Source organism: Palaemon carinicauda, chromosome 18 (genome assembly GCF_036898095.1).
Source record: "Palaemon carinicauda isolate YSFRI2023 chromosome 18, ASM3689809v2, whole genome shotgun sequence".
NCBI classification, from domain to species: Eukaryota; Metazoa; Arthropoda; class Malacostraca; order Decapoda; family Palaemonidae; genus Palaemon; species Palaemon carinicauda.
In genome coordinates, this window is record NC_090742.1 from 104,615,696 (window position 1) to 104,628,195 (window position 12,500).

Genomic DNA, 12,500 nt, shown 5'->3' on the forward strand with positions numbered 1-12,500 from the left:
TATATATATATATATATATATATATATATATACAGTTAGCTATTTTTCCCTGTTGGAGCCCCTGGGCTTATAGCATCTTGCTTTTCCAACTAGGGTTGTAGCTTGGATAGTACTAATAATAATAATATATATACTTACGAATCTGGTCTAGTGTAATTACATTAGTTTATTCAAGATTTATTTATATATTTCATTTGTCCATTGAAGAGATGAATAGCCAGCCCCTAGGATGAGTTCCTCTCATATAGATTTGAGTTTATTATGTAATTTACGTAAGATTTTCGTCATTAATTTCATTTTATTCTTCATTCAAGTCAGTATTTGTAAATTTACGTTATTTTTGAGAATTAACTTTTTTATTTCACGTAATTTTGTTACAAGGTCTTACGTAATCGGTTTGAGAGTGTTATGTGACCATACAAGATAGTAACAAGGGCTTATGTAATTTTTTTTTATATATATTTTTATGAGGTATTGCATCTTGTTTGTGAGAAAAGACACAATTCTTCTTATATTGTGCCATTTGGTTTGTGTTTTTCCGGAAAAACCTTGTGATAGATCTTATCTTTTTTTTTTCAGGGACAAATGGTGGGCGGAGCTAACTTAGTAAGAGAGCCATCTCGGGTTATATGAGTACATGGAGAGAGCAATATTTGGTAACTCTGGCGTCACTGTTAGGCCATTCCCCCACGCTACCAGAAGTAGTAAAATATTCTGGAAGTAGCTAAGTTTTATACAAATGTGACCAGGATTGATCAGATAAAGAATCCCAGCCTTAAGTCATAGTCATCTCCCCCTCTCTCTCTCATACGCCTCTCAGTGTATTGTTTTGAAAGTGTTCAGCGACATATTAAAGTTTTGGTGTGATGGGTTTTTATAAACACAGTGAGTATTCATAAAAATTCTCTTAGAGCCTTTGGAACTGGCCCTGTAATGAGATAGGTATTTTTATCGTGATATGGTTATCTATTTTCATCAAGTAACAAACTTAAATATTGTATTCAGATTTAATTTCAAGTGAAACAAGTGATTGTTTAATTTTTATAAGTATTATTTCTTTTGTCTTAGTCTAAGGTATATTCAGATATAATATTTCAAATCCAGCAATTATATAATTTTCAGATTGTATCATTTTTTTCTTAATCTAAGCTTTGTTAAGACTTAATATTTTGAGTGATTTATTTTGTTCTTATGTAAATTCTTTCAAAGTGTTATAATTTATATAGAATATATCTATTTTTATAAAGAGTGTATTATTCCAATCACCAGGGTTTGAATTAGGATTTGCTCGTATCCAGTTAAAGAATCGTAGTAAAGGTGTGTTTGAATAATTCTTAAGAATACTTACGCAGTTTTTTTTTTTTTTTAGTGTACTTAAGAGACCTTTGGGCATTTAGCGTTATATATATTGCTGTCAGGGAGTTATATTACTGTCTCAGATGTCAAGTATTAATATTTCCAGGTGTAACAGATTTAATCTAAAAGCAAACAGGTAAGTTTGGAATTCAAGAGGTTATTTGACTCGCTAGCCATAATACATATATAATGTTAAATGTTTTATCCCCAGACCCAGGAGTCATAGTATAATATACTTTTGGTGCCCAGACCCGGGAGTCATCATAAAATTATATATATATATATATATATATATATATATATATATATATATATATATATACATATATACATATATACATATATATCACCTTTTACACGTACTCATGTTAGTACTACTTCATTATGTCCTGGAATTTAGTGAATCATGTCCTGTTGCCATACCCATGAACCATCTACACTGAAATAAATAAATGCACATACACACGTAAAGATATAGACTGATATGTATATATATATATATATATATATATATATATATATGTATGTATATATACATATATATTTATTTATATGTATTTATATACATATATATAAGTATATGCATATATATCGATGTATACATATATATATATATATATATATATATATATATATATATATATACAGTATATGTATATATGTATATATATATATATATATATATATATATATATATATATATGTATATATGTATATGTATATATATATATATATATATATATATATATATATATATATATATGTATGTATGTTAAACCCAGCTTGAATGAGGACTTACCTGTTCCGTTGCCGATGACCCATTGATCCGTATGGTCTGTTGGTTGCTGCTATGGATGGGTAGTCATCGTCTCCTGCGGGTGACTAGGTATATTATTTATTGAGTCTTGTATATAGTTATATAGTTATATGTGTAATAAGTCTTTTATATGGTTTTATGTTCATTGATTGATTAGATTTTAGAGCTAGTTGGGTAGTTCTTGGAAGTATAGCTACCTGACTATGTACTTATTATGATTCTTATTAAATTTTATTAATTGTACATAAAGATAATTGCAAATAGGCTAAAGATGAGAGAAGTTATGTCGAAAGCTGCCAAATAAAGAAGATGATAGCAGCATTGACCATTTTATTTCTACTTGAATTCCGATTCCCGAGAGGAACCCAACTATCAACTATATACATATATATATATATATATATATATATATATATATATATATATATATATATATATCTTCTTCTTTTTTGTTTACATCTTTTCCCACTTCTATGTAGGGTCGATGTTTATGGCCAGCTTTCTCCATCTACCTCTATCCTACACCTCATCACCGGTTAATCGCTTTGATCGAAGGTCATCCTTGGTACAGTCCACCCACCTTCACTTTGGTCTCCCTCTCCTTCTCGTTCCCTGTACCTTCATTTCCATCACTCACCTCCCAATATACTGTTCATCTCTTCTCATGATATGACCATGCCACCTCAGTCTACTTTCTTAGATCTTATCTGATAGTTTTCTAACTCTTGTGGTACCCCTAATTACCTCATTCCGTATCATATCTCTTCTTGTCACCCCACACATCCACCTCAATATTCTCATCTTTGCCAACATCCATCTTCTTCTCTTCTGTCTTCTTTATTGCTCACATCTCCGCTCCATACATCATTGCCGGTCTTACAACTGTCCTATGTACTTTACCTTTCAACTTAACCCCTATTTTCCTGTCGCATAGTAATTATCCACACACTTTTTTTCCAATTCTTCCATCCTGCTTGTATTCTGTGGTTTATTTCTGCCCCCAGATTACCATCCTCTGCAAATGTTGATCCTAAATACCTGAAATTTTCAATTCTTTTCAATCTCTCTCCTTGTAAACTAACTTCCCCATTCTCGCCATTTTTCAATCTCAAATACTCTGTATTTTTCCTGCTGATCTTCAATCCCCTATTTTCCATTTCTCTTCTCCGCTCCTCCAGTTATTATTATTATTATTATTATTATTATGACTAGCCAAGCTACAACCCTAGTTGGAAGAGCAAGATGCTATAAGCCCAAGGGCTCCAACAGGGAAAAATAGCCCGGTGAGGAAAGGAAATAAGGAAATTAATAAATGATGAGAATACATTAACAATATATCAAATCAGTAACAGCGTCAAAACAAATATGTCCTATATAAACTATTAACGTCAAAAACAGATAAGTCATATATAAACAATAAAAAGACTCATGTCAGCCTGGTCAACATAAAAACATTAGCTCCAACTTTGAACTTTTGAAGTTCTACTGATTCACCTACCCGATTAGGAAGATCATTCCACAACTTGGTAACAGCTGGAATAAAACTTCTAGAATACTGTGTAGTATTGAGCCTCATGATGGAGAAGGCCTTGCTATTAGAATTAACTGCCTGCCTAGTATTACGAACAGGACAGAATTGTCCAGGGAGATCTGAATGTAAAGGATGGTCAGAGTTATGAAAAATCTTATGCAACATGCACAATGAACTAATTGAACGGCGGTGCCAAAGATTAATATCCAGATCAGGAATAAGAAATTTAATATACCGTAAGTTTCTGTCCAACAAATTAAGATGAGAATCAACAGCTGAACACCAGACAGGAGAACAATACTCAAAACAAGGTAAAATTAAAGAATTAAAACACTTCTTCAGAATAGATTGATCTCCGAAAATCTTGTAAGACTTTCTCAATAAGCCAATTTTTTGTGCAATTGAAGAAGACACAGACCTAATATGTTTCTCAAAAGTAAATTCGCTGTCGAGAATCACATCTAAAATTTTAAAAGAGTCATAAAGATTTAAAGAAACATTATCAATACTGAGATCCGGATGTTGAGGAGCCACCGTCCTTGACCTACTTACAATCATACTTTGAGTTTTGTTAGGATTCAACTTCATACCCCATAATTTGCACCATGCACTAATTTTAGCTAAATCTCTATTAAGGGATTCACCAACCCCAGATCTACATTCAGGGGAAGGAATTGATGCAAAGAGAGTAGCATCATCTGCATATGCAACAAGCTTGTTTTCTAGGCCAAACCACATGTCATGTGTATATAGTATGAAAAGTAATGGGCCAAGAACATTACCCTGTGGAACACCGGATATCACATTCCTATACTCACTATGGTGCCTATCAACAACAACTCTTTGAGATCTATTACTTAAAAAATCAATAATAATGCTAAGAAACGACCCACCCACTCCCAACTGTTTCAGTTTGAAATCAAGGGCCTCATGATTAACACAGTCAAAGGCAGCACTAAATTCAAGGCCAATCATACGAACTTCCTGACCACAATCAAGGGATTTCTGTACAGCATTGGAGATTGTAACAAGGGCTTCACATGCTTCAAGGCCTTTACAAAAACCAAATTGCAAACTAGAGAGTAGGTGATTACCTTCAGCAAACCTATTAAGACGTTTTGCAAGAAGACGTTCAAAAACTTTAGATAATATTGGAGTTATGGAAATTGGGCAGTAATTAGTGGGACTTGAGCTACCACGAACACATTTACATAGAGGAGTAATATTAACAATTCTCCAACAAGTGCTAAAAGCTCCTCTTCTTGCTAACTCGCACAAAATAACAGATAACTTTAGAGTTAAGAAATCTGCTGTCTTTATAAAAAACAAAGGAAAAATACTATTTGGGTCTACACCTCCATAAGCATCAAGGTCCATCAACAGAGCTTTAATCTCACGAGATTGAAAAGCTAAACTAGTTAGTTTAGCCTCAGGAAAACAGGCATGAAGAAGTTCAAGCTTTTCATTACTCTGCTTGCTGTCAAAAATATCAGCTAAAAGGGTTGTCTTTTCCTTTGGACAATAAGTAACTGAGCCATCTAGTTTAAGTAAAGGAGGAACTGTTGCATCTATACCAAAGAGTGCAGATTTAAGGGTAGACCACCATTTATGTTCCTGAGTTGTACCGGAAAGGGTTTCTTTTATGGTTAAATTGTATTCCTTTTCAGTTGAGGCATAAAAACTCTGAGCAAAAGCTCGAAGCTGAGTATAGTTGTTCCAGGTCAAATCTGTTCTGTTACCCTTCCAAAGGTGATAGGCCTCCTGCTTCTCCAAATAAGCACGTCTACAATCATCATTGAACCACGTTTTGTCCTTCACTCGGATACGCCTATCAATTATGCTGACTAGATTCTCATTCAAAAGGACAACAGGATCTACACTACTATGTAATTGTGACCAATTCAAGCACAAAAGATCATGCAAAATCCCATTCCAGTCTTCTTGGGATTTCATATAAAATTTACAAGAGTATGATATATCAAGGACAGGCTGCTCAGTCTTAACTACTAATGAAATCAAGGCATGATCAGATGTCCCGACTGGATTACTACCTCTCGCCTAGTGCTACACAGTATAACATCGTCAGCAAAAAGCATACACCAAGGAGACTGATCTCTAATACCTTGTGTTACTACATCCATGACTAGATCAAATAGGTAAGGGCTCAATGCAGACCCCTGATGTAGTCCCATATTTACTGGGAAACTTTCTGTTAAGCCTATACTGCTCTTAACATTTGCTTCTGCCCTTTCATACATATCTTGAGTGATTCTTACATATTTCTCAGGGACTCCCTTTTCTCTCATACATCTCCATAGCTTCTGACATGGTACTTGATCGTATGCCTTCTCCATATCAATAAAGACCATATGTAATCCTTTCTGTTTCTCCCAATTTTTTTTCTATCGTCTGCCTCAAAGCAAATATTGCTTCTACAGCCCCTCTTTCAGGCATGAATCCAAATTGTTCCTCACCAATTGTTGTTTAATCTCTGAGTCTCTTCTCAATGATCTTCTCCCATATCTTCATAGTATGGCATATCAGCTTTATGCCTCTGTAGTTGCCACATTCCTGGATGTCTCCCTTCCACTTATAGATGGGAATGATTAGGCTTCTTCTCCATTCCTCTGGCATCTTTTCCTGATTGAAGATCTTTTGCGTCAGGTCCCACAAGATATCTATGCCTTCCTCTCCAAGACTCTTCCATACCTCTACTGGGATATTATCCGGTCCTGCAGCTTTACTATTTTTCATCTTCTTTACTGCTTGTTCTACTTCTCTTTTGGTTATTCCTATGGTAACTGTCTCGTTTGGGAGTCCATTTTCAAATACTGTTCTTGGGTTTTCCTCATTCAATAGTCCTTCAAAATAAGTTTCCCACCTTCTTTTAATTTCATTCTCTTCTGCTAGAACTATACCATTGCTATCTTTTATTTACCTTATTTGTGTCAGGTCTTTAGATGCAGCATATCGGGCCTTAGCAATTCGTAATATTTTCTTTTCTCCTTCTGGTGTTTCCATCTCTTTATAGACTTCATTTAATGTCTCTGCCTTTGCCTTTGCTACTGCTCTTCTTGCTTCTCTCTTTGCGTGTTTATAGTTTTCTTTATCCTGCTCTTGTCCAGATAGATCTGCCTTCTTTGGCTTCTTTCTTGTTTTTTACCCGTTCTTACACCTCATCATTGCACCACCTACGATTCTTTATCATTTGGGGGTCTTCTTCCTGATGACTTTCTCAGTACTTCCTCACCGATCCTTAGAATAACCTTACTGCTTCCAGCACTCTTTCCTTGAACAAGACTCTCAGTTCTTCCTCTTTCAATTTCCACCACCTAATCTTTGGCTCCATTCTCGTCTTTTTATTTCTCGTACAATTCTTTAGTCTGCAATCAATTACCACTAACCTGTGTTGTGCTGCTACACTCTTCCCATTTTTCACCTTGCAATTTCTAACTTCCTTCAGATGGTCTCTCTTACACAGCAGCAAATCTATCTGGCTCTCCCTGCCACCACTACTGTAAGTAATCAGTCTGTTAATCTTCTTCTCAAAGAAGGTGTTGATCATTGCTAGGTCAAAAGCCAATAAAAAATCAATCACTCTTTCTCCCCCCTCATTTCTCTCACCCATACCCAAACCTCCATCCACTCTCCCTATCCCTTCCTTACTAATTTTCAGGTGGCCGTTCAGATATCCTCCTATAATTACCCTTTCCCTTGAAGGAATTATTCCAAGCTCCTGGTTTATCTCCTCCCAGAATGTATCCTTTTCCTCCTTTGTACATCCAGTTTGCGGGGCATAGGCACACACCACATTGGCTATTGTTGCTCCAAGTCCTAGCTTTAAACTCATAATTCTGTCATTTTTCTATTCACCTCAATCAAATTTTCCTTCAACTCTTTCAATAATATTATTCCTACTCCATTTCTTCCTTCCATATTTGCTCCATTGTAATATAATCTACAACCTTCGCCTAGTTCTCTAGCGTTATTTCCCTTCCTACTGGTCTCCTGCACACACAGCACTCCAATCTTCCTTCTCTCCATGAGGTCAACCAGCTCCCGCCCTTTTCCAGTCATTGTCCCCACATTCAGAGTTGCTACTCTTATCCTCTCCTCAGATATGTTCCTCTGAGCTTGCCTCTTTAACCCAGCCTGCCCATGACTGGGTAGCCCTTGCCAATTTTTCGGAGGGATCAGGCGAGGTCCCAACGTGTCGCTTAAGGGGAACGCCCTAACATTAATTTCATTCTGACCATACTCACTGACCATAGTTGTTTTGGCTAATATTTCATGGCCGGATGCCTTTCCTGCTGCCATCCCTCCCCATTTACCCGGGCTTGGGACCAGCACCAAGTTGAGGCTGGCTTGCTCCCCTCAGTGGCTGGGTTATATATATATATATATATATATATATATATATATATATATATATATATATATACAATATATATATATATATACTGTATATATTTATATATATATATATATATATATATATATATATATATATATATATTTATATATATATATATATATATATATATATACAGTATATATATATATATATATATATATATATATATATACAGTATATATATGTATGTATAAGTATATATATATATATTTATATATATATATACATATATATATATATATATATATATATATATATATATATATATATATATATATGCATAAAATGTTTGCTCTGCAAGCAGACGAGTCAACTGATATTGGAGGTAATAAAATAACTGAACAATTTTGTGCTGCAGAGAACTTGTGTAAACTTCAGGACATGACATCTTCTCCTCAGTAGCAGAATATTTGAAAGAAATGGGAATGACATGGAAATTATGTGTGGGAATTTTCGCAGATGGTTGTCCATCTACGATAGGATCAGTTAAAGGTTTCGTGTCATTAGCACAGAAGGAAAACCCACACATGATTACAACACATTGTTTCTTACATCATGAAAATCTTATTGCAAAGACACTTGGATATGAATTAAAGCTTGTGCTTGAAAGTGTTGTAAAGATGGTAAACTTCATAAAAAGCAGACCAAAGTAGACAAGACTTTTTTCTATTCTCTGTGAAGAAATGGGATCTGCCCACAAAGGCTTTCTCCTCCATACAGAGGTCAGGTGGCTATCAAGAGGCAAAGTGTTGTCGAGAGTACATGAACTGCGTCAGGAAATGATAGTTTTCTTTACTCTTCAGGAAAAAACTGAATTTTTTGAACTACTGGCTGCTGAAATTTGGAGCGCAAAGTCATGCTACCTGGCGGATATATTTGAACATTTAAACAAGGTTAATACTGGTATGCAAGGGAAAAATGAGAATATATTAACATCATCTGACAAAATAAAGGGCTTACTGGAGAAAATAAGGGTTTGGAAGGATAGGGTGAGTGATGGCAATGCCGATATGTTTCAAAAGACTGCTGAAACTAAATATACAGACATCATTCCACTTATCAAGGAGCACCTTGAAATTCTAGAATTGAATATTGAAAAATATTTCCCTAATATATCTCCTGATCAATATGATTGGGTAAGAAATCTTTTCATCCATGATCCCTCAAGCAAGCCACATCTTAGTATCCTCGAAGAAGATGAAATAATTAGCATCCATAGTGACCGCACACTAAAACTGGAGTACTTGGATATGTCACTAGAAACCTTTTGAATAAAAATTGGAAAGGAACACCCTCATATAGCCATAAAAGCCCAGAAAATATTGCTCCAGTTCCCGACCTCATATCTGTGTGTACTAGGATTTTCAACACTCACAAACATAAAAACTAAGAAGAGGTCTGGATTGCTGAGTGTTGAAGAGAAATGAGAGTATGCCTGTTTAGTGTCTCCCCTAACATCGAAAGGATATGCAAATCCAGACAGGTGCAAGTGTCCCATTAATCAGGCATGTTTAATCTACAACATGAATGTATGTTGTACATCATTCCCATATGCTCATTAATTCATTCATGTATAATGATAAAAAAAATAATAATAACAATTATCATTATTATTATTATTATTATTATTATTATTATTATTATTATTATTATTATTATTACCAATATGTACACACATTTGAACTAATATCATTGGTAACGTTACATATTGCATACCTTTGTAATAGTTGTAGCAGGCTTATATGATAATAGTTATAATTACACTGACTGTAGAGTTGGTGCGCCTTCAAAGTTCAGGATATATCATAAATGCGCCACTAACGAGTAAAGGTTGAGAACTATTGATATATATACTGTATATATATATATATATATATATATATATATATATATATATATATATATATATATATATATATATATATATATATATATATATATATATATATATATATTTACATTTACTCCTCATCTTAGCACTACTTCATCATATACTAGAATTTAGTGGATCATGTCGTCTTGCCACAGAAGCATTGTTTATGACATCTATCTGGGTGTTTTTTTAATTGCATGTTAGCACCCGGGCTAGACAGAGAAGTAGTCTTCTGATATTGCCACGGTGCTGGCTGATCGTCAATTGACGTTAGACAGATGACAGAACTGAATACTGTGTGGGCAATCTCGATGTCCGGCAGGACAGTCAGTTCAACGACCTGTCGGTTAAAACTGTGAGCGTATGGGTGGCTTTAGTTTAACATTATAACGCCCTTCAGATGGATATCAACAGTGGCATACCTCTTATCAAAACGGCCATGGATAGATCATATTTTCTAATATTTTACTTTGTCAGCTGTAGACCACATTTCAAGCGTATTTTTAATTATGCATGGTAATAAATTTTTATCGTGAACAAAGACAGAAATGTTCAAACTCTTCTCTAATCATCTGAAAATGGACGTATTGCCATTCTTTTTGTCTTCCTCAGTGTAGTTACTACTTTCATGTTTCTAATTGGGCTGACCATTCTCCTTGATATATTTCTAACTGAATGTGTTTAACGTGTGCCAAGCAACAAAAAACTCTTGGGGAGTCATTCCTTGTATCAGTAACTATCCAAGACATCCCTCATCACTTGGTAATGGTTTTTATAATATATATATTGAACGTTTTTCCAGATGCTTAAGTCACAAAATTGTATTGTTTGAACTTCCTGAAAGCAATATTTTCCCTTTTTGAACAGACTCCTATTTGCTAACTATACAACAGAAAGATATTCCATGTACGAGTAGGAATCAATAGTTATCCGCTCATTCGACAAAATTATTGATTAGAACAAAAGTATTGAACTTAGAAATACATCAAGTCAGCCTTCTACAAGTTTGGATATGACCACATAAACTTTTATTTTTTGTGGGCTATTAATCATGAGAAACAAATAATCGCACTGTAGCCCATGCGTTTTCATTGTCTCCAGCAAATTTACAAATTATACATTTCAAAATGTTTTGTGAAAATAAGTCCGTTCTCTGGCACTTTTGGAATTTCTAACACTCCCAAAGATCTCTACAGAAAAAAAAAAAAAAAAAAAAAAAAAAAAAATCTCGGAATATATTCTAGTGCTGGATGCATCAATCATATCTAAAAGTTATTGAAATGACATTTCAACACGTTTTGCCCTTTTCAACAACCTATTGATGTAAATCTGATGCCGTGACGATTCTACAGATTAAGAATAAGACCCGAAACCGACTGGATTTGGGCCCTGATATGAGATGTGTATTGTGAGTGACTCATCTCGCATTCCTCAAGTGTGGGAAAATAAGAAATAAACAGCCTTCCTCTTGACGTAGAATAATGTATAGAGTAATACACAAATTTCGAGTGAAACTAATGCCGCTAGTGGTGGCTAGTCTATTGTAGTGTAGTGGTTTAATTTAAGACATTCTGTATGCCGTAAAACTCCATCAACTGGGATAATTATAACTGTCAAGTCCGTAATAAATTCAGTTCTTATAAAGCAAAGGTGTTTTCTTCATCAACATTTTATCTATTTTCAGATTTCCATCATATTTTACCTCTATTTTGAAGGCGGAGTGTTGATTTTTGGAGAAAAATCAAAGGAAGCCACACAAAAAAGTTATAAACCAGTGCTTCTAAACCATGGTAGAGTAATAATAATAATAATAATAATAATAATAATAATAATAATAATAATAATAATAATAATAATAATAATAATGATAATAATAATAATAATAATAATTATTATTATTATTATAATAATAATAATAATAATCATCATCATCATCATCATCATCATCATCACCATCATTATTATACTAATAATGATGGTGATAATAATACGGATACTATTACCTATTTTTACGAATAGTTAATATTGTTCTCTTTCTCTTCAATTTCTGTCAACGGTTCAAAGTATTATTCAATGTCTACAAAGTTTATCATGAAAATAATTGAGGTATAAGCACAAATAGTAGCGGTAAATCTATAATCAACAGCAATTTTGAAGTAGAACCGAAGTTTATCATCCAAGATTGATATTATTACAGATAGCAGAAGCCGTAATATGAAATATCACGAGGTGCCACATCTCAAAAATATACTGAAATACTTTACATTAAATGTTTATTCTTTCGGAATATAATATGTAACTTATTTATAAAATATTAAATCATTAATCCGTAGTAATTATAATAGAGAAAAATCTCATTAAAAATGTATGAAACCTTTTAGAAGGACCACAATTCTCAAATAATGCCTAAGATCAAATACAAACGAAGTACGTTTTATCTTACTACAATCACTGATTCGAGTTGTTTACCTTAGGATATTCAAATTCCTCCTAAGCCATAGTATATTTA

At 33.8% G+C, this 12,500-nt stretch overlaps 1 protein-coding gene across 1 annotated transcript in view; it reads right to left on the reverse strand.

Moving 5' to 3' along the window:
* The window catches only part of LOC137657465 (uncharacterized), a 15,803-nt gene extending 8,249 nt beyond the window's left edge, over positions 1-7,554 (reverse strand). The window contains exons 1-2 of the mRNA XM_068391804.1: positions 7,329-7,554; positions 2,156-2,228 (exon numbers count right to left, since the gene is read on the reverse strand). Of these exons, the coding sequence (XP_068247905.1) occupies positions 2,156-2,228; positions 7,329-7,554 (299 nt within the window). The remainder of the gene's footprint in view (positions 1-2,155; positions 2,229-7,328) is intronic.
* Positions 7,555-12,500: the final 4,946 nt, after the last annotated feature.